The 26,474-nt window shown below is 42.3% G+C and overlaps 2 protein-coding genes across 3 annotated transcripts in view; one reads left to right on the plus strand and one right to left on the minus strand.

Annotated features, from left to right (window-relative positions):
• Window positions 1–2,056: 2,056 nt before the first annotated feature.
• Window positions 2,057–12,656, minus strand: LOC311100672 (mitogen-activated protein kinase 8-like). Of its 2 annotated transcripts, none has more exons than XM_084141611.1 (12): window positions 12,491–12,656; window positions 9,509–9,689; window positions 8,982–9,111; window positions 8,543–8,601; window positions 7,924–8,062; window positions 7,660–7,825; window positions 6,280–6,351; window positions 5,214–5,396; window positions 4,638–4,762; window positions 3,991–4,054; window positions 3,260–3,337; window positions 2,057–2,932 (listed from the first exon to the last, which is right to left on the minus strand). In XM_084141611.1, exons 2-12 carry the CDS (start codon window positions 9,628–9,630, stop codon window positions 2,916–2,918), a joined length of 1,155 nt encoding a protein of 384 aa, XP_083997737.1. In that variant the 5' UTR covers window positions 9,631–9,689; window positions 12,491–12,656; the 3' UTR covers window positions 2,057–2,915. The 2 variants fall into 2 exon arrangements, with proteins under 2 accessions (XP_083997737.1, XP_083997736.1); XM_084141610.1 differs by having other exon boundaries at window positions 2,692–2,927.
• A 12,747-nt stretch (window positions 12,657–25,403) lies between these two features.
• Window positions 25,404–26,474, plus strand: part of frmpd2 (FERM and PDZ domain containing 2) — a gene marked incomplete at both ends in the record, with an annotated part of 43,386 nt that continues 42,315 nt past the window's right edge. Inside the window, 2 exons of the mRNA XM_084141446.1 lie at window positions 25,404–25,524; window positions 25,875–26,038. Of these exons, the coding sequence (XP_083997572.1) occupies window positions 25,404–25,524; window positions 25,875–26,038 (285 nt within the window). The remainder of the gene's footprint in view (window positions 25,525–25,874; window positions 26,039–26,474) is intronic.

Genomic DNA, 26,474 nt, shown 5'->3' on the forward strand with positions numbered 1-26,474 from the left:
CATGATGTACTCCCCTCTCTCTGCTCCCTCTGGCCACAGATTGGACTGGAATAGGACCGATTATGTAACATCATGACTAGATTAAAGTCGTAGAGAATCATCCTAATTCATAAAAACTGAAAACATGGACTGACAGTACCAAACATTTCTCTACCTTCAGAAACATACAAACTAACATGGGCTAGATCCATCACTTAGTTTACGCCTAGCACAATTTGCGGAAGGTATTGCACATGAACTGTAAAAAAAATAATTTAAAAAAAATTGTTTTAAAGGAAATGTACATAAACAATTATCTTTACTTGTAGGTGAAGTATTCATAATGTACAAAACTAGAAGATTCCTAACATTGACAATAGTACACTTTCAAATAAATAAATGGAATCTGTATTCACATGTCTTCAATAGCTAATCATGTGGGCAACTAAGTATCCAAGAACTTATCGAAATTTAGTGAGGTAGTTCATCAAAGCCTACTTAAAATCATGATGATACTTTTTTTTTGAGAGATGTGATGCAAAAGCAAAAGAAAGTCTACAAATTCCAAATGTGTCCCCAATAATGCTGGGCTAACAAAATTAAGACCACTTAAAATAACAAAAGAAAGTCTGACTTTTTTCTTGATTAATTATCTTCTTGTGTTATATAACACAGCTCCTATAATAATGGATAGATATCATTGGCTGTTATTCTGCATACCTTCCCCTTCCACAACACGTCATGTTGCCAAATGATCCACTAGATTACATTTTACATTCTGAAATGACTCCATCATTTAGGACAGGAATTCTTCAACACCACCACATAACATCTACACTGCCACAGCCATAGTAAACATTCAGCGCAAATACATTTGGTTTAATATAAATAGAGGAAATTAGGCAAGAAACGTCCCTCCTAAAAATCATCAAACACATTCTCATTATGCAAACCATACATGCCTACCAGTGATTGTTATATATTTTTAAAGTATTTTACTTTGATGAAAGACCTACATAAAACTGCCCCTTTCGGAAACTATTTCAAACGTATATTATGTGCTAAAATATTCCAAAGCATACATCATCCTCTTTACAGAACATAGTCTCCAACTTTTGGGTCATACCAATGCCGTAGAAAAATATACAATACATTTGTGATAACCGCCTCAAATGTGATTGACTTATTTGTGGAAACTACTATAGTCATTATCAGAAACCGTTAATAACCTATACACACCATGACTACGACTCCTCTTCCTAGATACTCAGGAATGAATGCTTGACAAACTACAGGCACTTTTTCCTTTTAAAAGCAAAAAATATATATATACACTGGAGGGACATTATTATTGCATACAGTTCAGAATCATTGATTAACTTGGATTTCGTGGTGGTTCTGTAACCATTTTGTGATGTACTGTACTAAGCTTAGTGTGAAATAGATTTAGTGCACACATGCATACACCTTCTGCAAAGGGCTTAGCCAATACCTTCTCTGAGATTCAGCTTATTACTTACATATTGTAAACTCATTATTTTCCCAATTAGAACTTTTCAATACGTTGCACGTTGGTGACCGCAAAAACAAAATCACTAAGGTATATTTATATTACATGAATAAAATTTGATCCAATTTTTTTTAGATTGTTTGTTTCTGCGCTTGCAGCCTGCAAAATCTCCATCCCTCCAAAGACAACCAACGTCACCACATACACAAACCCTCTCTACATGCATGGTTGGACTGAATCAAAGCACATTCTTCAGAGGACTCCTCACAAGTCATGTGTTCTAACTAGTCACATCCCATTTCTCATAAAGCTTCTCAGCATACGCCCATACTATAGTGCCACTGCCACATTTCTCAGTCCTAGTGTTTAACATAACCCCACTGTCAAAGCAAGAGCCACCTGGAGAAAAGAATCACTTAAGAATAACTGACCAGAGCAGACGAAGCAGTGCCTTCAGCTCTCTGACAAATAAAGAAAATTATCAAAAGCTCCTTAGTTTCCTTTCTGGACCTATCTGCATTATTTTGATCATATACTGGAATACCCATAAAATCTCAAAAGAAAATTCAGGCAAACATTTTACTGAAAAAAAGAAACACAAAATGTCTTCTCTTACCAAAACGGAAAATGGTTCAGGAATCAAACAGCATTTTGAGATATTTTAAGACTAAACTAATAAAAAACAAAGATTTAAAAAAATAAAGCTGTTATATCAACTTGGATTTTTTTTACAAGGAAGTAGTGACTCACAAGAGGAAAACAGTTCTAAAGTTTCTCGAAATTCAACCCAATGGATATATGCATTAAACACAAAATCCCATATGAAAAAGATAAAATAGGCAAAGTAATATTACTATTCTGAAGGGGAGTACTAAAATTATATGGTTGAAATGGCTTACTGCAAACTCAAATTGAAAATATATATTTACCATAAAATCTGTACAAACTCATTCTACATCGATATGGCCAGTTGAAATAGCAGTATCTTGAAATAAAAGTTGATGAAACTAAAAACACACAAAAAAAGCTTTTATAAAGCTTTTACAAATGTTCTCAAATTCTCACCATCGGTCGAAACCACAGCATAGTGAAATCATAACGATCTCAGGTTTAAAAAAATACATTACAGCCTGGACTCAAAAATCAAAAATCTAATAACTCAAATAACTCTGTAGCAGTAGTTTTCGGGAAAAATTATATATTTTTTAAACAGTGAAACTGGCCTAAACTCTACACCATTGAAGACAAGTGGCGGGACCAGTGGGACAGGGCCCAGGGCAGGGTGATAGTCATCTGCAGCAGCCCAGCGGGTCCGTGTTAGAGGCTGTCTCCAGGCTGCTGTCCGTGTCGGAAGCCAGGGTGGGGTCGGTGGACACATCGTTGACTGACGAGGACGATGTAGAAGGGTACTGCTGGGGGCCGCTGCTCACTGCTGCACCTGTGCTACATGTATGGAGAAACATTGAAGGGGCATCAAGTCAGACTTGAACCACAAATGACTTCTGGTTAGGCAATGACATTTCAGCAGACAGAAAGAGGAAAGGTTCTTAAAGAAATTAACATCGTCCTTCAAGCCAGATCTGGAGCAGAAGCCAATTATGGGCAGAGAGAGAGTGTCAGTCTCAATTTGTTGCTCCCACACCTAGTACTCTTGGACGAGGAGTTTTTCCTGACCACGGGACCTGACCAGGAAAAACACTGGGCCATAGTTACAGGCTATAATCAGAGTGGGAGTGCTCATTCCCTGTAGAGAAAACTCTCTAAACTAACCTAAAGACGCTGGCTGTCCCCGGATCACTCCATTCTTCGTTCTCTCCTCCCAGTCCTGGACCTCCATGTATATCAAATCTGTAGTGGAACACAACATTTGGTAAAAGAGAGCAAGTACAGTTGCAACTTTCGATAACTTCACCAAAACTCTCAGGTTTTCCAGAAATCCTGGTTGGAAGATTCCTGGAATCAGGAGGGAATAAGGAGGAAATCTGGGAACCCTACAACCGGGATTTCTGGAAAATCTGGGAATTTTGGGAACGTTTGGGTATTTTGCAACCTTAGACAAGAGACATAAACCTATGAAGAGCATGACAGACCGCAACACAGCAAGCATGATGTGACACAGGGAGTCGACACTTGAGAATAGAGCCAATAAACAGGGCTCTGTTAAACTCTGGGTGTCATTATCACGCTCCCAGAGGGATCAGGGTTAAATCATCAGACCAGGTTTAGATTATACAGGGAGGCAGGCGAAGGATACACCACACACTTCTCACTTTAGACTTGAGACAGGGATTTGTTAGGACAAACAGACATATACACAAAGGGGAAAACCTGAATGACACTCAAATATTAAGATTAAATGTCCCACAAGTTCATCGTGAGATGTAGATTCTTAGTAGAATAACGTGCAATTGTAATGTAACATAATGCAAAAATGTAAAAGTGCTCAGAGTGTATGCGTCAAAGCATGGGTAAGAAAAATGGCTTCGCTCTCTCTACAGTACCTTTCCACTCGTCCACTGTGTGTTCCCTCTCATCCAGCTGCTTGTCGGTGATCAACGGTGGGGGCTGCAACAGGAAGAGGACAGAACAGAGTGTACTGTAAGTGGGGTGACACAGGGACTGATGACCTTCTCTTCACTTGGCTGAGTCACATTCAAATGTGTGCAAGGCGCCGCTGCACTGCTGCCAAATCTACACGTCTCAAGGCTGATTTTGTCCGTTTTGAGGACTGGTGAGTGACTAAGGGGAGTGCAACATTTCATTCTTCACCCACACACTGCACGGTAGCCGAGGTGGAGATTTCGTGACTGAGGAAAAACAGGTTGACACATCCAAGTGCAATCTCTGTGATGACGACATGCCTGTCAATGGATGTCAAATCCAGAGCACCTGCTTTCAGCGACGGCCTGATAAACAGTCAGAGACGATTATCATCTGATGTGGGCTAAGCCTTTTGCAGGCAGGCAAACTCACAGGGCTTGCATGTTCCCTCTTATTGTGAACCACCACTAAGTGTTTTTTAGAAGCATGCGCACACATTAAGACACACACACAGTAGATCTGAAGAGTCATGTTATTATCTAACATAAGAATAGACAACACAAGAACCACCCCTCCATGCCCACATAATGAGCAAGTAAGTGCTTACCGCCTCCACTTCAGTTGGATCATACCACACGTTGATGTAGGGGTGCTGGAGAGCCTCGCTCACAGAGATCCGTTTGGAGGCATCTATTACCAACATCTTTGATAATAGGTCTCTGGCTTGACTTGCTGCGAGGCAATTAAGATGAATAGAGAAATTAATGGCATGGGCAAATTCCTCCTCCTTCACTCGGCTGACATTCACTGTGCTGATAAAGTAGTGTAGTGGGCCAGAATAGAGTCCCTTAGTCAAACATGATCAGAATCAAAGCGGAGTAAGGCTTCAAACCACTACATAAAATACTGTATTAACCATCATCTAACTTGACTACTTTCTGTGGAATTAACAATTGATCACCTAAGTAAGTCGGACTCCATTAGTTAGCGCATATCAGAGAAAGTTTTAGGCACGTAATGTACTTATATTCAGCAAATAACTAACTATACATTTAGAATATTTTTGTCATACAAACATGTAGGAGACATGTTGCATCTCACAACTGGCACCTCACAATGACACACAATACTGCAGTTGTCATGCTTTGGGTGTCCCCCAGGGGGGTGTGCTCTCCACATTTACCTTTCAGTTTATTGTGCTCCGAGTCGGCTGGGAAGAGGACGTCGGGGAAGAGCTTCTCAAAAGTGTAGCCGACATAGCGTGGTCTGTTCTCCACGTAGGTCCTCACCGACTGGTTGAGCTTCATCAGGAACTCCTGACTGGGAGTCCCCAGCTGCTCGATCACCTTGCTCCACTGATCAATATCTGACGTTCCAACATGTAAGAAAAACGCTGCACAGGGCTTTTCACAAGAGGGACGATTGACAAAGTTTTGGGCTTGTAGTTAGGATAAAGAAATCGGTTGTTGTGGAGGATTATGGACACTGGACACATGGCTAATTTATTTCACTGTTGCCTTTGTTGAGCAACTGTGATTGAGTAATCAAGGGAAAGCTGTTTGATCGTCTTTTCTCTCATGAGACGGACACACAAAACACTGAAAACAGAACCACAAGCCTCAGTGCGGGACTGTATAATGAGGTGAAGTGATCAGAACAGTTTTCCCTTGAGTTGAAATGGCCTCCGACAGGTACAAACCATAGACTTAGATAGACATGGCATCATGGTATCCGTCCCATTATGGCGTCTGTGAGAGCACGGGCAGCGCCATTGAGGCCATCTACATTTTAAAGTAGTCAATTATCTTCTTCTACTAGTTGTAGGAGTTGGCAAACAAACTGAAAGGGTGCATACTGCCATCTAGAGTGAGTTATTTGAACCGGTATAAGCCAAGGTTGGTGATTTACTTTCATCTGAAGTTATAGAATGTTTCCTCACAAGTATAATTAATTGGCTGATCCCTCCTGGTGATCTGGATGGAATTATGTGATCCTTCCTTAACCCATAGGAAGTCCCACCTAGTTGACTACTTAAAAATGGTGAAAGTCCTCAATGGCGCTGCCCATGCTAAAACAGGTTTTAGTATCTATCTATATGGTACAAACCCATTCACATATACCCAACCCAATGGAAATTAATTTGTATGCAGTAGTAGGGCGGTCTCACCACCACAACACACACACTCTTTCACACACATAACAAATTCACACACACAATGGAGGGACGATGAGGGTCCAGGTAAGGATACGATCTGTGCCAGGGAACAACACACTACCTCGGACCATTTCTGCCATGATGCAGCCAATAGACCAGACATCAACTGAGAAATGAAATGACAATACAATTAGCATGCAGAAATCAAAACAATCAAAATGAAAAATAATAAAACAAGGAATGAATAATGATGCAGACAAGGTGATGTTGTGTGACAAAGAAAATGAACACATGCAAACACTCATGTCAAACCGCTAAGCAGTGCATCATGATACGGTGTGGGTTTTTTGGTTCACTCTCAGAGAACTGCCTACATACCACCCTCAAGATTCTCAGTGGGGTAAATTAATACTATCAATTAAATAGACAAATGCCAATATTAGATCATTGATAAAAGCCCTACCAGTCCACCATATACAGTATATAAGATATTCTGTGTTAGGACAGTGTCCATTTAATATTTTCTGCCCAAATGGCTGTTTATCTTTGAAGAAGAACGGCAAACAATAATATGAGATAAGAGGGTATCTTTTGCAATTGCATTTCTTGGTACAAATGAAAGAGCAAACCATCGTTGAATTCTATTTCAGGTGCTTGATGTGTGAGTCAGAGGTGCTTCAAGCTACAGTGCTGTGTGCTTGGGGGATAGAGTGAAGGTGTGGGGGTTGGAAGTGGGTGAGGAGGTGTCAGGCATATCAGAAGAGAGATAGAATTTCGACAGTTGCTCTTTGACATATAAACTTGGTGACGTTTTCTTTTTTTTTATGCAGAACTGAACTGCTGCAAGCAGCACAAGGATACAATCCTTTCCTGGAAAAAGGATTTTGTGGCGAACCATTTCTGCCATAATGCAGCCAACAGCCCATATATCCACTAAATATGTGTAGCATGGAAAGAAGGAGAAGAAAATAAGCAAAGCAACAAGTCAGCAGGAAAGTTTGGGTCATTTTTGGTCAAGAGTACAGCGATGGCCATATTTCCAGGCAGTTGAAGTTGAAGTTAAATAAACTTTTTCCCGTATTTGAGCGCTGAATTTAATCGCACAACAAACCGAGTCCAATGATTTGGAGATATCAAGCCCCGTCACATTTGCACATAAGACATTCTTGCAGAACATTTTAATTGTTAAAGGCATGCGCACTAAAGTGAGCTAGTGCATCCATAAGTGACTGGATTCACACTGACATCTAGTCCAGCTGCACCATCTCTGGACGTCCTCTTAGAAAACACAAGTGCTACATCTGCTGTGCACTGGCTCTCTATACAGGAGGAAAGGAACCCACAATGCATAGCCAGGCATGCCACCATCAGGGTGGTGTGGCTGTGAGGGTGGGTCTCAGGATATTGTGGGTGCAGCATGCGAAAGGCAGCGTTCTGCGGCACGCACAGCTCCGATGATCGGTCACTCACTCACCGTTGGCCTGGTAACCCATGCCCAAGATGACTTCAGGGGCGCGATAGTAGCGGGTCACCACATACGGGGTCATCAGGAGGCCCGTGGCCGCTGTCCTGGCCAATCCGAAGTCCAGGATCTTCAGTGTGCAGTCCGACTTTACCACGATGTTGCTGGGTTTCAGATCCTGAGGGTGGGGGCCAGGAGGGGATATGGTTTAAAGATATGGGATTTGTGGATAACTCTCTATAAATGTCAGGCTAGGCAAGGCGTGCGTGTGTCTACCCTGTGTATGATGCCCGCGGCATGAAGGTGTTTGATGCCACACAGCATCTGGTAGAGCAGATAGGACAGCCGCTCGTGGTCCAGCTCCATCTGAATCACCTGGCACAGGTTGGCATCCATCAGCTCCATCACAATATAACTGGGGACGGATACAGAGGAGAGGGAAGGAAGGGTGGGTGAGATGACACGTACACACTCACAAACGTATGCATACACAAGCAAACACACACAGATACACCCAAACACACGCAAGAATACACACCGATTACACGTCTCTCACACACACACAGGCTGCTCCTCCATCATAGTGAAATGGTCTGTGTACCCTCAGGCTATGATTTGTTCATTTTTATTTTTTAGCTCCAATCAGGCAGGCAGAGATTCTCACAGTTCCTCCGCTCTGAGAATTAATCACATTTCGTCCCATGCACTGCAATGTACTAACCCATCTGTTATCCCACAATAGACCCCATCCCCACTACCATACACTGCACAAAACAATTGTTTTATATACTTCTTGCCATTTCAGCACTATAGCCTACCAGGGAACACTGAGCACATACTATTGTAATTTGTGCTTGTTTATTTTATAACTAAGGGCGATGATGACGTTACTTACACATCTTGAAACTCCTCCAGTGTCTTCTGTGACGTGAATACATTTAATAAGCCAATAATCTGTGGAGTTACAAAAGGCATCAATGCATCATGGTTCTATGAGCAGCATATGGAGGAACATTGTATTTAATGCTGACAATACGCTGCTTAAGGGTGCACTAAAACTACAGAAGGGTTCTTTGCTAAATGGATAAGACTACATAAAATAGGCAATGAACATTTGAAAAATGTAAACATCAAGAATTCATGTAAAAGCTACAAGAGGATAGCAACATTTTAGAATGATCTCTGTAGTGAAAATACGATGCATTTTACATTTTGGTTAAATGGTACAACAGTCGCTGCAGTCTACTTTCTTTTCTATAAATTCGGACAACTCCCTGTCCCACTTGCACTCCCCCATTTGCTATCACAGATTCAGAGAGAGGTAAATAGCTTACGTTCTTATGGTTGACACATTTCATGAGCACCAGTTCTCTGTAAGCTCTTTTGGCATGGGTCTGGTTCTGGAAAGGCCGGCTGAGTTTTTTTATTGCAACATTTCGTTCAAGGTTGTGGTCATATGCTGAGCTGGAAACACAAAATATAACAGGTTATTCCATACTGCATGATGCAATCTGAAGAAGGTGAGCATGGCCAAACATAAATATCTTTCATCCTTTTTTAATAAAATATGTTGTTTTTTTTAACTAGGAGGCATGTGAGTTGTTCCTACTTTCCCACATCCTAGATCAATAACAGGGTTCAAATTATCTAAGTGTAATACTGGAACAATGGTATACAAACAACTTGCAGCAGCTAATAAAATATCATATTGACTTCCAATGCCATTTAAAATAGCTAGCAAATGGTTATGTTAGATAGATGTTATTTTCCAAAGTTACACACACAACATAGCCACTTGATCATGCGAATTGGGCTACAGCGCATCTCTTTTCCTTTCTAATTCACAGCTCCGTCTACTCACCAGACAATTCCCTGTGCTCCGGAACCTATGGGTCTTAAATTCTGGTAGCGCTTCAAAACCGTAAAAGTGGAATCACCAACGTCTAAACTGTAAAACTCCTTTTCACGCTTATTCCGATTCATGATGAAATCTGGACAAAGTGTGTATTTTGGGCATCCAAGTGGAACTTCTGTCTCAAGACCTAAGACAGAGGGAAAAGAAACAGGAAGATAAAAAAAAATAGTGTGCATATTATCAGTTTATTACCTGGGCATTCCAAGCCATAGTTGTTAATCTATGGGAATTTGATTGGCATAGGCTGCATTGAGTGTAAAAAAATGCATGAGGAGAAATTATTCAGTATGTGAAGGCAATCAAGTCCTCCCTGTATAGCAATGACATTTGGATCATTTAGGCAAGCTAGGGTATACTGTTTTACACATACAGTAATCTAAAAAGGTTTAAATGCATTACAATACATTATAGTTCTGGGTTTATAGGATTAGCTGGTATGAGCGAATTCATACAGAAAATATCCCATCATAGAACAATATACTGTAACAATCCATTGCAGGATTTGGATTACAGCTTTCATAAATGTAAAACCAGAGCACTGCAAAGCACAAAATCAGCCCAGCAAACTGCTTGGTACTTCCAATCAATTGTGGTCTAAACAGGGACCAATGTTTCAGCCACAATTGTGTTTGTCTTAGCTAGGCCAAACATTCAGGTCAACAAATCCATTGCATACATCCTTTCTCTACAGCTTAAAAAAGGCCTTTCCTGAGGTTTGTGTAAGTTCTTTGCTAGCATTTAAACATAGCAAATTAAAAACAAAACACTTTAGTTGCTTGCTTGGCTGAGATATGGGGCAGCGCTAGAAAAGTTTATCACAAGCCAATAGAGAAATCACACGGCTATCACATCGAGAGGGACTAATACCACTGTCCGATGCCCATTTGAGCCTGCAAAAATATTTATTGAAGACTCATTGCTCAGGCAAATGGAAGGAAGGAGTGAGGCAGAGAGAGAAAATGAGAGGGAGGGAGTGCTGGATTTGATATGGAGTTAGAAGACAAATCATTACTCAAATTTAGGCCATTTTCACTGGCTAATGGCTGCACAGTCGACAGACCATAACTTGACCTCCATATGCCTATACAGCCACCCTCCCCCTCCTCTTTTCTCCTCTCCACATGAAGGGGTGTTGAGCATGGGTTTTTCATCCCGGATGAAAGGCATGTCAACGGCCTGAAGCCGTGCTATGAGAGGGACTAAAAAATGGTTTGGAGGAGCCTGAACAGAATGCTTTACCGACACAAAGGGAAGTGAAATCACTCCGTGCAATCGGTCCATGCAAATGTGCACTCTGGAGCAGAATGGATGGCGGTGCGAACAACTGGATGACCATGGCTATACAGTGGGACTGAATTGAATGATATGCGTGTCATTGTATTAAAACAACATGAATGATACTATTTTGATTCACATTATCAATGGAAATGTGAGCATTTCATCATAATTCATTCGTGAAAAGCTAATAGACAGGATAAAAACACTAACACATACTGTATGCAACAAGGTGTATTAAAAACAGGAGACATGGAGCAGTAGAAGCTCAAAGTCTTGGTGTAACATTAATGACATTTGGTCTTTAGATGTGACACTTGGATAGATGAGTGCTCCTTCAAATCACAGAGATTCTGAGAGAAACTGAGAGAATTTGCGATAAGAGGGAGGCAGAGAACTGTAGCCAAGAAGCATGTCGTCGTCGTGGACAACATCACCCACCCACAGGTGAAGGCTACATCATCTGTCACGTGTTTCAAGGTCTCGCTCTAAATCACAAGTTTGTGGTGTGGGGCATTTCAGTAAAATGGCGGCCATTGCATTCACAGCAATAACTGAAATGCCTAACAATCCATGTCTCTCTATCATGCCACAATGCCCAGCTGGGGTCTACATCTAACCTCAATTAATATGACTTCTCACATTATCTATGTGGTTTTCACAAGCCTACTTTTCCAGCTAATGAAGACACTGAAGTCCATCACCACTGAGAGCAGCAACGAGCAACATCGGAATTAGAAGCAATTTGTCAAATACCCCTGGCTGCATCTGTTATGGAGGTCATTCTTCTATGACACACCTTAGGCTGGAATGGCCAATGAAGGTTTCCAACATCTTTCAAAACAAAATGCGACAGTAATCTTTACCCAAGTGTTATCAATCGTTAATCGAATGGATAGACAGTCAAAGGAAGATATGATTTAACCATATTTACATGATTACCATAATTATAATTATATTAATAGCGTTCTTATTATTATCGATAGACGGTTATGTCGATGTGACAGCTGCCTGACCATAACACCGTGGATTAATTATTCTGCAATGTTTTAGGTATATTGGATGAAATGTATTCGATCCAGATATGTTGACGACATCAACCATCAAAAGTGTTACAATTTTACATAAACTGCTGCTACACCTTTCACTTGTTTAATAGACATCGACTTGACGCACTAGCAGAATAAGTAAGCCTGCAAACACAAGTTTATACTAGTCAATTGGTGATAGGCTAATTGTCAATAGCCCATTTATTTACCGAATGGTGAGCATGTGTTTCTTATTTCAGAAATGTAGCATGCCAAATGTAACCAAGCCATTTATGTTGTCAGTATCTGCTGCGAAGATAGGTAGTTGTTACAATGTAACACTAGCAGGTAGTTACAGTCTTGTTACAATGTAGCGTATTTTATAGCCTCTCGTGTGCATTTATATTAATCGCGCATTGAGAAGTATCCAATACCCATATATTTTAAGGCGGTTCACGTCTTTAAAATTGCAATAGGCCTATAGGCCAAAACTCGATAATATGTTCCAGCAAGCTGGTTGCAGCTATTTACTGTATTTTATGTGTTCCTTGCGACCCATCAGTGCTAATACCCTCCCCCACTGCTAACAATAACATGTATTATAAAGGTTTCAAATAGAACTCACCTCACTCCAAAAGAACCCGTTAGTAATTCCAAAACTGTCAAACCGCGGTTTCTGATCTTCCGTTTAAATTTGCAGCAGAATGTTTGAATATCTTATATTATTTTCTTCTTAGTAAGACAACCTCTGAATCCACTGCGTTTCCTTCCACTGGCAGGCCTGGATCTGCAAAGTACATGTGTACTACGTAACCTAATCTTTGAGCTTCCGTGACACAAACAGTTTCTGCTATTTCATACCGACGTCGTCGAAACCTTGCGATGTTTTCCGGTTGCGGATGAGAACTGGGTGACATTCAAGAGCGCAACGCCCTGCAGTGTTGCATAGCCTACCTCCCGTGTGTATTCTCTGATTGTGCTGTATGCAACATTATGCAGGACAAATTAGAGGCATTTAGGCATTCTAGTTCTCATCTCGCCATAATAAACACACGCGCTGAAGTTTATTGAGAGAGAAAGAGAGAGCAAGATAGAGAGGAGAGAGAGAAAGACAGAGAAATAGAGAAAGAGTGTGTGTTTGTTTGTGTGTGTGTGTGTGTGTGAGAGAGAGAGAGAGAGAGAGAGAGAGAGAGAGGGGGAGAAAGAGAGAAAGAGATAGTGTGTGTGAGAGAGAGAGAACAGAGCAAACTAGAATGCTATTTGGCCCTAAACAGAGAGTACACAGTGGCAGAATACCTGACCACTGACCCAAAATTAAGGGAATCTTTGTACAAACACCATTGTAAATACAACCTATATATTTTTTAATTTAGTATTTATTTTCCTTTTTGTACTTTAACAATTTGCACATCATTATAACACTGTATATAGGCATAATATGACATTTGAAATGTCTTTATTCTTTTGAAACTTTTGTGAGTGTAATGTTTACTGTTAATTTTGTGTTGTTTATTTCACTTTTGTTTATTATCTAGTTCACTTGCTTTGGCAATTTGAATTGAGAGAGAGAGAGAGAGAGAGAGAGAGAGAGAGAGAGAGAGAGAGAGAGAGAGAGAGAGAGAGAGAGAGAGAGAGAGAGAGAGCGTTGGTGTCTTTAGCAAACAACAATCACACATGATTTTCGAAGTTCTCATAAAAAAATAAATAGGCCTATTATTAACATAATTTGGGTTAGTAGAACTGAGCGGAACAATACTTGTCTCACCTTTCAACTCACTGTTCAACTGACAGTTTGGGTGCGGTTCCTCTGCCTAGGCGTTGCTGACTCCTGCCAGATCTTACAACGGCTGGAAAGGTATTTATCAGGTAACGTATCAGCTAACCACATCATATGTTATAGCAATCTGTCAGTCAATGACACATTTGATGTTGTGGCACGCAACCATTGGTTGATGCATGCAATGTCTGAGCAGGGGAACACGACCATTAGCTACAGTCTATGCTGCTCAGAGCGCTTGGCCACACCAATTGGTTGCGCACTGCCTTGCCACTTGTCAAACCGCTCCTGCATAATCCAATTGAGTTCTTATAGCTGGAGTCTAAAAATAGTCCAAATGAACAGAAACACAGTATAGACATGTCATTACGTTTGAGTACAGAACATTATATGCTATGGAGAAAATGTGTTATTTTCACGCTGTCCTGTGATGGAATTATGGATGGATAAATGAAAAATCGGCTGATAGGCTAGAATAATTTGCCGATGGAGAGCACAGCCACAGGTGGAATGCCATTTGATGCTTGAGAGGATTACATTCGAGCTGCAGGTATTCTGAAGAAATTAAGAGGGACTTCTTCAGATATCGAATGAACTAAGGTAAAGTTTGGGGTTTAATTGGATAGAATTCCTCAAAAATATAGACCTACATCTATTCTACCCAAATGTGATATTCTATGAATGCGTAAAAGACCACAACCAATGAGCGAATGCCTACATGTCATTGGGAGGTAATTGTGGGCCTAGCTTTCCATTAGTTAGTTTACAGTTGAATTACAACAGCTTCTAGACGATAGCCTGGTAGGCATGATCTCAACCTAAAGAGATGTTATCTTCAGGGAAACAGATGTGTTACTGTGTCATTTTAGCCCATCCATTTAATTATTGGGCAATAGATTTTGATATTTTGCTAGGATAAGAGTTAGTAAATATGTTTTAAATGCAATGACAGCATGAATATAGCCAGTTATCATGCCTTTATGTCCAAATTGCAAAAATGACTTAATTCCAGTTTGTCTACAAATTAATATGTTGGATTCACATCTCCACCAACATTTTTTCATCATGGCCGGTTGTGATACAGCCTGGAATCGAACCAGGGGATCTGTAGTGACGCCTCAAGCACTGAGAGTGCCTTAGACCGCTGCGCCACTCGGGAGACATTGAAAGCAATGTCATCATGAACCAAGATGGCAAATGCTTATTCTTGGCTAGTTAAATCTGTCCAGGGTTGAAAAACAATAGGAAGTCATGTAAAGCGGATGCAATGGCTTTGTAGCAATTAGATCTCCCACTAAACTTGGTGTCCTTGGACAGCCTGTGTTTTCCCAGATCAATCAATAATGCTATTGACCATGGAAACTTCTAGGTATCACACTGACAATCTATTCATACCAGAATACTGTAGGCCACCTGAAAGGGACACATTTGTGGATAGGTTAAAGGGCCTAACAAAATGAAACAAATGCAGCATATGTGCTCTTTAGATATTGGATTGTTTTGTTCTAATCCTTATTTGGCATCCAATTAAATGTTCTATAAAATGTTTTTGTACTGCTATTCTATTTTGTAGCATATGTGTTTTTTGTATGCAAAAACACTTTTCTCCAAACTACATACTTCACATAGTGATGGAATTCATGATTAATTCAAATCTCATTTTTCTGTGTAACACAAAGTGTGGTAAATATACAATATTTTCTTTAAACCTTCCACAGCATGATATTGGCTGTGAATTCTCTGATGACTTGGATGAAATGGTGGTACAGTGCCTTCAGAAAGTATTCACACCCCTTGACTTTTTCCACATTGTGTTTTGTTACAGCATGAATTTAAAATTGATTAAATTGAGTTTGTTTTGTCACTCGCCTACACACAACATCCCATAATGTCAAAGTGTAATTATGTTTTTCAAAAAAATTATAATGAAAATCTGAAATGTCTTGAGTCAATAAGTATTCAACCCCTTTGTTATGTCAAGCCTAAATAAGTTCAGGAGTGCTTAACAAGTCACATAATAATTTGCATGAACTAACTCTGTGCGCAATAATAGTGTTTAACATGATTTGTTAGTGGCTACCTCATCTCTGTACCCCATACATACAATTATCTGTAAGGTCCCTCAGTCGAGCAATGAATTTCAAACACAGATTCAACCACAAAGACCATAGAGGTTTTCCAATGCTTCGCAAAGAAGGGCACCTGTTGGTAGATGGGCATTGAAGTTATTAATTACACTTTGGATGGTGTATCAATACACCCAGTCACTACAAAAATACAGGCATCCTTCCTAACTCAGTTGCCGGAGAGGAAGGAAACCGTTCAGGGATTTCACCATGAGGCCAATGATGACTTTAAAACAGTTACAGAGTTTAATGGCTGTGATAGGAGGAAACTGAGGATGGATAAACAACATTGTAGTTACTCCACAATACTAACCTAATTGACAGAGTGAAAAATATTCCAAAACATGCATTCTGTTTGCAACAAGGCACTAAAGTAATACTGCAAAAAATGTGGCAAAGCAATTAACTTTTTGTCCTGAATACAAAGTGCTATATTTGGGACAAATCCAATACAACACATTACTGGCTGACGAAAAGTAAATGTGGACAATTCTTCCAATATCTTCGATATGCACCTCGGAATTGGATAAGGACATGCGCAGTTGTATCCCTGATGTGTCTGTCTTCACCTGTAGCCTGTGAGAAAGACCCGATCATGTGATGGAGAGCCATGTGAGTGAGAGGTGATTCGGAGTGTGCAGCATTCAGGGAGAAGGGCACAAAGGCATGGATTTTTTTAGGGTGCATTACAGCCACACAGAGGGGATGCCGCCATGAAATTCTAGGCATTATCAAGTGCTTGTCAAATTGTGAATGAGTGACTGATGTAGTGTGTACAGCCTGTGCCCCCCCCCCAAAAAAAAAACAGAGCTCATGCCTTTCAAGCGACTTTTTTCAAATCATCATTAGAGTCGCATCATTCAGCCTTACAATGTACTAAAAATCTAAACATATAGCCCAACGTTTGTAGAACAACTGAAGTTACACTAATAACTCTACATTTGTAACAGGTGTAGAGAGGCCTCGTGTAGCTCAGTTGGTAGAGCATGGTGCTTGTAATGCCAGGGTTGTGGGTTCGATTCCCACGGGGGGCCAGTATGAAAAATGTATGCACTAACTAACTGTAAGTCGCTCTGGATAAGAGTGTCTGCTAAAATGTAAATGAGAGGAGTAGGCAGGAGGCAGTCACAGGTTTAGAACTACTGAATTTATTTAAGGATCAAAGCGGGACGAAACCCAAACGCTGTTGTGCTCAAAATATATCTTCATAAACAAAAAGGCAAAGGGCAAACCCAACGTGCAAAATATGAAGTACTCAGGAAATAGATTCCTCTCAGGAAAACAAGTAACATATACAATGACCGACAAAGACAAATGGCAGAGGGAGTATATATACAGTAATAGAGTGGGGATTGGAACCAGGTGTGTGTAATAATGATGAGACAAGTCCGGGATTGATGAGTGAAGGGCGTTCGGCAGCAGCTAGAAGGCCGGCGACGCCGAACGCCTGAGCTGGACAAGAGAGGGAGCCAAAGCGAAAGCTGGTGTGACAGTACCGCCCGCGGCGCTGCTCCAGCAGCGGAGCACCGCCGACCTTGGGGACGACCCCGGAGACGCAGTACGGGTTGGTCGGGACGACGCCTGTGGAAGTCCCGAATGACAGAACCATCCAGGACTTCCTGCGCCGGGACCGTACCCCTCCCAGTCGACCAGGTACTGGAGAAGCCCCCCACGACGGCATGAGTCCAACAGGCTGCAGACGGAGTACGCCGGGGCCCCCTCGATGTCCAAGGGAGGGGGAGGTGCATTGTGGGGTCTTGCACTAGCCAAGGGACCAGCTGCCACCGGCCTGAGGAGAGATACATTTACATTTTAGTCATTTAGCAGACGCTCTTATTCAGAGCGACTTACAGTTAGTGAGTGCATACATTATTAAATTTTTTTCATACTGGCCCCCTGTGGGAATCGAGGACCTCCCTTCAGGAGGGAGGTGAGAGGGGCCACCACTGTGCTGAAACCCTAATGAAGCACCTGAAAAAGTTGGCAAAACCAAGGAAGCGCTGCACCGCCTTGATGTTGGATGGAACAGACCACGACCATACTGCATTGACCCTCTGCTCTTCCATCTCCACTCCTGCGGTGGATATCCCATAGCCCAGGAAGGAGACCGCCTGCTGAAAGTAAAGGCACTTCTCCGCCTTGGCGTACAGGTGATGCCCTATCAGCCTCTCCAAAACGGACCTGACATGAGACATGTTGCTCACGTGTAGTGGAGTACACCAAGATGTCGTCTATGTACACCACTACACAGCGACCCAACATATCTCTAAACATCTCGTGAATGAATGATTGAAGCACTGAGGGTGCATTTGTCAGGCCGTAGGGCATTAACCTGTATTCGTAGTGCCCGGTGCTGAAGGCGGTCTTCCATTCATCCCCCCTCTGATGCGCACCAGGTTGTAGGCACTGCGTAAATCCAATTTAGTTAAATACTTAGCACCGTGCATCTGTTCGATCACAGTGGGTATGAGAGGCAGGGGATAACTGAATTTAACAGTAGCCTTATTCAGTGTCCGGTAATCGATACAGGGGCGGAGACCTCCGTCCTTCTTCTTCACGAAAAAAAAGCTGGAGGAGGCCGGAGAGGTGGATGGATGGATGAATCCTTGGGCTAGCGCCTCCTAGACATAGGCCTCCATGGCTTCGGTCTCCGCATGCGAGAGAGGGTAGATGTGCCCCCGCGGGAGGGTAGAACCAGGCAGTAGGTCGACTGTGCAATCCCATGGGCGATGAAGGGGCAGGCACGTGGCACGAGTCTTCGAAAAGGCCACCTTTAGGTCCTGGTATTCCTCCTGGATAGGGACGTGGGTGGCCTGGTCCGGACTTTCCACGGAGGTGGCACAGATTGACACAGAGAGACACCTCCCCTGACAATCCTGCGACCAACCCAACAACCTCCTCTCTGTCCACAACATACTGGGGTTATGCAACTTTAGCCAGGGGAAACCGTCATGCCCACCTCCATGGGCTCAGTCTTGCTGGAGGTTCCTGGGAGAGACCCGAACCCCTGGGATGGGCGATGACGGGCACGCAGGAGATTATCCAGGCAGATGGCCATGGCGATGAGCTGGTCCAGCGTGAGGTCCTCATCGCGACAGGCCAACTCGGTCTGGACGTCCAACTGAAGCCCGCTGCGGAAAACAGCCAGAGGACGCAGCCACCGTCCGGAAATCCAGAGCATACTCCGACGCTGTCCTGGACCCCTGGCGTAGACGGAGGAGACACTCACCTCCCACTCGGCCCTCTGTTGGGTGGTCGAAGATGGCATGGAAGAGTTGGGTGAAGCTGCTTCCTGTTTTCTTGAGTCGGTCATTCTGTGACAGGTTAAGAGAGGAGTAGGCAGGAGGCAGTCACAGGTTTAGAACTACTGAATTGATTTAAGCACCATAGATCAAAGCGGGACCAAACCCAAATGCTGTTGTGCTCAAAATATATCTTCATAAACAAAAAGGCACAGGGCGAACCCAAAGTGCAAAATATAAAGTACTCAGGAAATAGTAGGAGCGATTCCTCTCAGGAAAACAGGTAACATATACAATGACCGACAACGACAAATGGCAGAGGGAGTATATATACAGTGATAGAGTGTGGATTGGAACCAGGTGTGTGTAATAATGACGAGACAAGTCCAGGGTTGATGAGTGAAGGGCGTTCGGCAGCAGGTGGTTCGGCAGCAGGTAGAAGGCCAGCGAGGTCGAACGCCTGAGCTGGACAGGAGGGGGAGCCAAAGCAAAGGCTTGTGTGACAAAATTAAGCATATAGGAATAACTTTTAATTTGTTAACCGCTCAACACAGAATAGCCGAATATGCGCACTCCCTCAAATCGTTTGGAGAAAATATCCTTTCTATTTTATTTAGCTTTGTTCAATTGTATTCTTCATACTATAAAATAATGCCACGGAATTCTAAGCAAATCTTGTCTGCTAAATGAACTAGTGTAGCCCACAGCCATTTGGCATAGCCAGATTTTATTTTTATTTATTTTATTTCACCTTTATTTAACCAGGTAAGCCAGTTGAGAACAGGTTCTCATTTACAACTGCGACCTGGCCAAGATAAAGCAAAGTAGTGCAATAAAAACAACACAGAGTTACATATGGGGTAAAAAAACATAAAGTCAGAAATACAACAGAAAATATATATACAGTGTGTGCAAATGTAGCAAGTTATGGAGGTAAGGCAATAAATAGGCTATAGTGCAGAATAATTACAATAGTATTAACACTGGAATGCTAGATGTGCAAGAGATTATGTGCAAATAGAGATACTGGGGTGCAAAAGAGCAAAATAAATAACAATATAGGGATGAGGTAGTTGGGTGGGCTAATTTCAGATGGGCTGTGTACAGGTGCAGTGATCGGTAAGGTGCTCTGACAACTGATGCTTAAAGTTATTGAGGGAGATAAGAGTCTCCAGCTTCAGAGATTTTTGCAATTCGTTCCAGTCATTGGCAGCAGAGAACTGGAAGGAATGGCGGCCAAAGGAGGTGTTGGCTTTGGGAATGACCAGTGAGATATACCTGCTGGAGCGCAGACTACGGGTGGGTGCTGCTATGGTGACCAATGAGCTAAGATAAGGCAGGGATTTGCCTAGCAGTGATTTATAGATGGCCTGGAGCCAGTGGGTTTGACGACGGACATGTAGTGAGGACCAGCCAACAAGAGCGTACAGGTCACAGTGGTGGGTAGTGTATGGGGCTTTGGAGACAAAACGGATGGCACTGTGATAGACTACATCCAATTTGCTGAGTAGAGTGTTGGAGGCTATTTTGTAAATGACATCGCCGAAGTCAAGGATCGGTAGGATAGTCAGTTTTACGAGGGCATGTTTGGCAGCATGAGTGAAGGAGGCTTTGTTGCGAAATAGGACGCCGATTCTAGATTTAACTTTGGATTGGAGATTCTTTATGTGAGTCTGGAAGTTGAGTTTACAGTCTAACCAGACACCTAGATATTTGTAGTTGTCCACATACTCTAGGTCAGACCCGTCGAGAGTGGTGATTCTAGTCGGGTGGGCGGGTGCTAGCAGCGTTCGATTGAAAAGCATGCATTTAGTTTTACTAGTGTTTAAGAGCAGTTGAAGGCTACTGAAGGATTGTTGTATGGCATTGAAGCTCGTTTGGAGGTTTGTTAACACAGTGTCCAATGAAGGGCCAGATGTATACAAAATGGTGTCGTCTGCGTAGAGGTGGATCTGAGAGTCACCAGCAGCAAGAGCGACATCATTGATATACACGGAGAAAAGTGTCGGCCCAAGAATTGAACCCTGTGGCACCCCCATAGAGACTGCCATAGGTCCAGACAACAGGCCCTCCGATTTGACACACTGAACTCTATCTGAGAAGTAGTTGGTGAACCAGGCGAGGCAGTCATTTGAGAAACCAAGGCTATTTAGTCTGCCAATAAGAATGCGGTGGTTGACAGAGTCGAAAGCCTTGGCCAGGTCGATGAAGACGGCTGCACAGTACTGTCTATTATCAATCGCGGTTATAATATCGTTTAGGACCTTGAGCGTGGCTGAAGTGCACCCGTGACCAGCTCGGAAACCGGATTGCATAGCGGAGAAGGTACGGTGGTATTCGAAATGGTCGATGATCTGTTTGTTAACTTGGCTTTCGAATACTTTCGAAAGGCAGGGCAGGATGGATATAGGTCTCTAGCAGTTTGGATCTAGAGTGTCACCCCCTTTGAAGAGGGGGATGACCGCGGCAGCTTTCCAATCTCTGGGGATCTCAGACGTTATGAAAGAGAGGTTGAACAGACTAGTAATAGGGGTTGCGACAATTTCGGCGGCTAGTTTTAGAAAGAAAGGGTCCAGATTGTCTAGCCCAGCTGATTTGTAGGGGTCCAGATTTTGCAGCGCTTTCAAAACATCAGCTGTCTGAATTTGTGTGAAGGAGAAGCGGGGGGGGCATGGGCAAGTTGCAGCAGAGGGTGCAGAGTTGGTGGCCGGGTTAGTGGTCGCCAGATGGAAAGCATGGCCAGCTGTAGCAAAATGCTTGTTGAAATTCTCGATTATTGTAGATTTATCGGTGGTGATAGTGTTTCCTAGCCTCAGTGCAGTGGGCAGCTGGGAGGAAGTGCTCTTATTCTCCATGGACTTTACAGTGTCCCAAAACTTGTTGGAGTTAGTGCTACAGGAAGCAAATTTCTGTTTGAAAAAGTTAGCCTTTGCTTTCCTGACTGCTTGTGTATATTGGTTCCTAACTTCCCTGAAAAGTTGCATATCGCGGGGGCTATTTGATGCTAATGCTGTACGCCACAGGATGTTTTTGTGCTGGTCAAGGGCAGTCAAGTCTGAGGAGAACCAGGGGCTATATCGGTTCTTAGTTCTGTATTTTTTGAATGGGGCATGTTTATTTAAGATTGAGAGGAAATTAGATCAGCACTTAACATAAGGACAACTCAGAGTATGCTATTCTGTTCTTCTGAAATAGACTACATTTTCTTCAAATCATGCTTCTTTAGACCTGTCTAAAATAAATAATGGATTTTTTGTGAAGGTGTAGGCAATATGACATGGATTTATTAGACTTGTAATGTAGATGTTCCAAAGGTCTGTATCAGTGGCTTGTAGGCTATGTGTGAAAGCCAGGAGATGCTAAATGTGTTTATGTTAATTAACGGTCAATTACCGTGAGACCGAGAGTTATTTGCTTGACAATCACCGGCTGACGAAATTTCATGACCGTCACAGCCCTATTTCCACCAGACACTGGGAGATGATTTATTCTTTCAGCAGGACAACAACCTAGAACATAAGGCCAAATCTACACTGGAGTTGCTTACCAAGAAGACAGTGAATGTTCCTGAGTGGCCGAGTTACAGTTTTGACTTAAATCTACTTGAAAATCTATGGCAAGACCTGAAAATGGTTGTCTATCAATGATCAACACCAATTGGACAGAGCTTGAAGAATTTTGAAAAGCGGTCTAAGGCACTGCATCTCAGTGCTTGAGGCGTCACTACAGACCCCCTGGTTCGACTCCAGGCTGTATCACAACCGGCCGTGATTGGGAGTCCCATAGGGCGGCGCACAATTGGCCCAGCGTCGTCCGGGTTTGGCCGGTGTAGGCCATCATTGTAAATAATAATCTGTTCTTAACTGCCTTGCCTAGTTAAATAAAGGTAAAATAAATAAATAAAACAAAATGTTGCACAATCCAGGTGTGAAAAGCTCTTACAGTCTTACCCAGAAAGACTCACAGCTGTCATCACTGCCAAAGGTGCTTCTACAAAGTATTGATTCAGGGATGTGAATACTTATGTAAATTGAATGTTTTTATTTCATTTTCAATAAAGTTGCAAACATTTCTAAAAATGTTTTCACTTTGTCATTATGGGGTATTGTGTGTAGATGGGTAAATGTTTTTATTTAATGCATTTTGAATTTAGGCTGTAATACAACAAAATGTGGAATAGGTCAAGGGGTATGAATACTTTCTGAAGGCACTGTACAGAGAGTTTTAGGCTTCAGCTCAGTCTTTTAGTATGAATATCCATCTACCTATTTTGTGGTAGCTCAGCTGGTAGAGCACGGCGCTTGTAACGCCAAGGTAGTGGGTTCGATCCCCGGGACCACCCACACACAAAAATATATATATTTATGCACGCATGACTGTAAGTCGCTTTGGATAAAAGCGTCTGCTAAAAAATGGCATATTATATTATTGTTATCCCTGACTCACAACACCAACAAGGCTATACAACTTATGGTATAACTGTAATGATGACGTCACCACAACTTACTTCCTACATATTTTGTAGACATGTCTCCACCTGCAGGAACCAGAGATGCTACACTGTCAATTAAAGCATTGACGTTTATTTTATCATAGTACTGTATATCCTTTGATTTAGATTTTCAGGAATCACATATAGCTACATTCATGTAGCTACATTAATCACACAATCAGTGTATAACTTCACAACGTTGAGTTTTGATTGAAAGAAAAGTGAACCAGTATCCCTCTAACATTAGGTTTATACTGAACAAAAATATAAACTCAACATGTAAAGTGTTGGTCCCATGTTTCATTAGCTGAAATAAAAGTTACCAGAAATGTTCCATACGCACAAAAAGCGTATTTCTCTCAAATTCTGTGCACAAATTTGTTTACATCCCTGTTAGTGAGCATTTCTCCTTTGCCAAGATAATCCATCCACCTGACAGGTGTGGCATAACAAGAAGCAGATTAAACAGCATGATCATTACACAGGTGCATCTTGTGCTGGGGACAATAAAAGGCCACTCTAAAATGTGCAGATTTGTAACACAACACAATGCCTCAGATGTCTCAAGTTTTGAGGGAGTGTGCAATTGGCATGCTGACTGCAGGAATGTCCATCAGAGCTGTTGCCAGAAAATTGAATGTTCATTTCTCTACCATAAGCTGCTTCCAACGTTGTTTTAGAGAATTTGGCAGTACGTACAACCAACCTCACAGCCGCAGACCACGTGTATGGCGTGATGTGGGCGAGCGGTTTTCTGATGTTCAGGTTGTGAACAGAGTGCCCCATGGTGGCAGTGGGGTTATGGTATGGGTAGGCATAAGCTACGGACAACAAACACAATTGCATTTTATCGATGGCAATTTGAATCCACAGAGATACCGTGACGAGATCCTGAGGCCCATTGTCGTGTCATTCATCCGCAGCCATCACCTCATGTGTCTGCATGATAATGCACGGCTCCATGTGGAGCTAGAGGAGTTAGAGCCCTGTCTATGCTGGTAGATAAGATGAGAGCACCCCTCAACAGCCTGATCAACTCTATGTGAAGGAGATGTGTCACGCTGCATGAGGCAAATACTGACTGGTTTTCTGCCCCTACCTTTGTTTTTAAGGTATCTGTGACTAACAGATGCCTATCTGTACTCCCAGTCATGTGAAATCCATAGATTAGGGCCTAATGAATTTATTTTAATTGACTGATTTCCTTATATGAACTGTAACTCAGTCAATTCTTTGAAATTGTTGCATGTTGCGTTTATATTTTTGTTCAGTGTAATTTGATATGTCACAGAACCTCTTCTCATTGTAATGCTTCACAGTCACCTTGGTGACGAGAGGGAGAAAAATGAAAGGCACAGAGAGAGCAGCCATATTAGAGCAAATCCTCCAGGCTCTGCGAAAGCCTATTATAGGGCAAACTGACAGCTCAGTGTGAATGTGTGAAAGCCTGGTGTTCATGTGTGAGAGAGGGAGAGGGGAAATTAACAGATGGGTAGAGAAGGGGAGGGGGCGTATGTATTGCTTTGCATGAGTCCATTAGTCCAAGCAATCACCTCACTCATTGTAGATAATCATCAATAGCTACTTGTCTAATGGGCCAAATGTACTGTTGTTCTCCTAATATCTTTATCTTGTCAGAGAAAATGATCACTTTGAGATAATGATTTATGCAATTAGATAATATGGTTGTGTGGACACTTTTCAAATTTAGAAATGATTATGGAAACAATCAAGTGTCATTGTAATCCAAATAACAGCTTCGCTTATTTTGTCACAGAGACTATGATGAAACATGTTACGCTCATATTTCGCTATTACAGCGTTTGAGGCAGAAATTACAAAAAGGATTCCCACCTTTAGATAATGTATGACTGTATCTACCCATGGCTGTGTCCCCCAGGATGGGCACGTTCGTGACCCTGGCGGAGGTGCTAGAGGCCCGGGGGTCACCTCTGGAGGAGGGTGAGGTATGGTGTCTGCTACTGGGCACTGCCGAGGCCTTAATGGACATCTCCCACAAAGGTACCTGGCCATATTTATATCCCTTTCCTGATCCATGATAATACACACTGGCAGGATCTTTTGACCTTAAAGGGATTGTTCACGCCCCATCAAAAGATTTGCCAGACCTCAAAAGTGCTATTATGTTGAGCTGAGTTCATATCCCATGACTTCTGTTTTTATATGCATCTTTACACATTGGAAGAAATAGGCCTCAAATCCGAGATTAATGGGAAGGATAGGCATCACCATATCATATCATGCTCTACTTCTAACGTCTGACAAACTTTGTTTTTTGGAGTGTATTATCCCTATAGCCATACAAACATGCAAGTTAATAGTATGGTTTTTGTCTTTTGTCCTCTCGTCAGGTCCTGGTAACATGTGCAGTGTACTGAGCCCTGGCTCAATGCTGCTGTCAGCCACTGGGAACCTTGCTTTTAAGAGCTGTGCCCGGTCAGAGGACCTGGGCTCCTTCACTGCTCCAGAGGTACAAGAGGGGCACGCTGCCTCCAACAGGACAGCCTCGGAGAAGGTGATCAATAAACCCTGATCTCAATGTCATCGTATCTCACTACTAGTCTGATTTCATATCTGTCTGTGCTATATGGCCAACTCCTATGGTCATTGGCTTGACATCTCACCACTGTTCTGGTTCTTGACTTTTGGTTTCCTCATGAAAGATTTTACTCATTGTCCTGTGGATCCGTCTCTGTCCGTACGTTTGTATGTTCGTCACGCACAATATCTCAGACAGCACTAGCCCGATTTTGACGAAACTTGGGTGAATGATGTGTCTTACCATAGAGACGGCATTTACAAAATTACACTGATTGGCCAGATAACAAGCAATAGAAAATGCAAACTTTGAAAGGTCACGCCCCTCAACCCGTTTGACCTAAAGTCATGAAATTCGGTACATAGGTTTCTATACTCACAAGGAACAAATTTGCCTCAGGGACAAGAGGTCC

This window comes from Coregonus lavaretus, assembly GCF_964263955.1.
Source record: "Coregonus lavaretus genome assembly, chromosome: 25".
Classification (NCBI taxonomy): Eukaryota; Metazoa; Chordata; class Actinopteri; order Salmoniformes; family Salmonidae; genus Coregonus; species Coregonus lavaretus.

Bases quoted from the DNA above. Each gene is read 5' to 3' on its own strand.
- LOC311100672 (XM_084141610.1), bottom strand. From the start codon at position 9,630: ATGAATCGGAATAAGCGTGAAAAGGAGTTTTACAGTTTAGACGTTGGT. The intron at 6,352-7,659 runs GTGAGTGAGTGA...TTCATTTCTCAG, and splicing joins CATGGGTTACCAGGCCAACG to TTGATGTCTGGTCTATTGGC. The intron at 4,763-5,213 runs GTAAATGTGGAG...ATTGCCTCGCAG, and splicing joins GGAGCACAATAAACTGAAAG to CAAGTCAAGCCAGAGACCTA.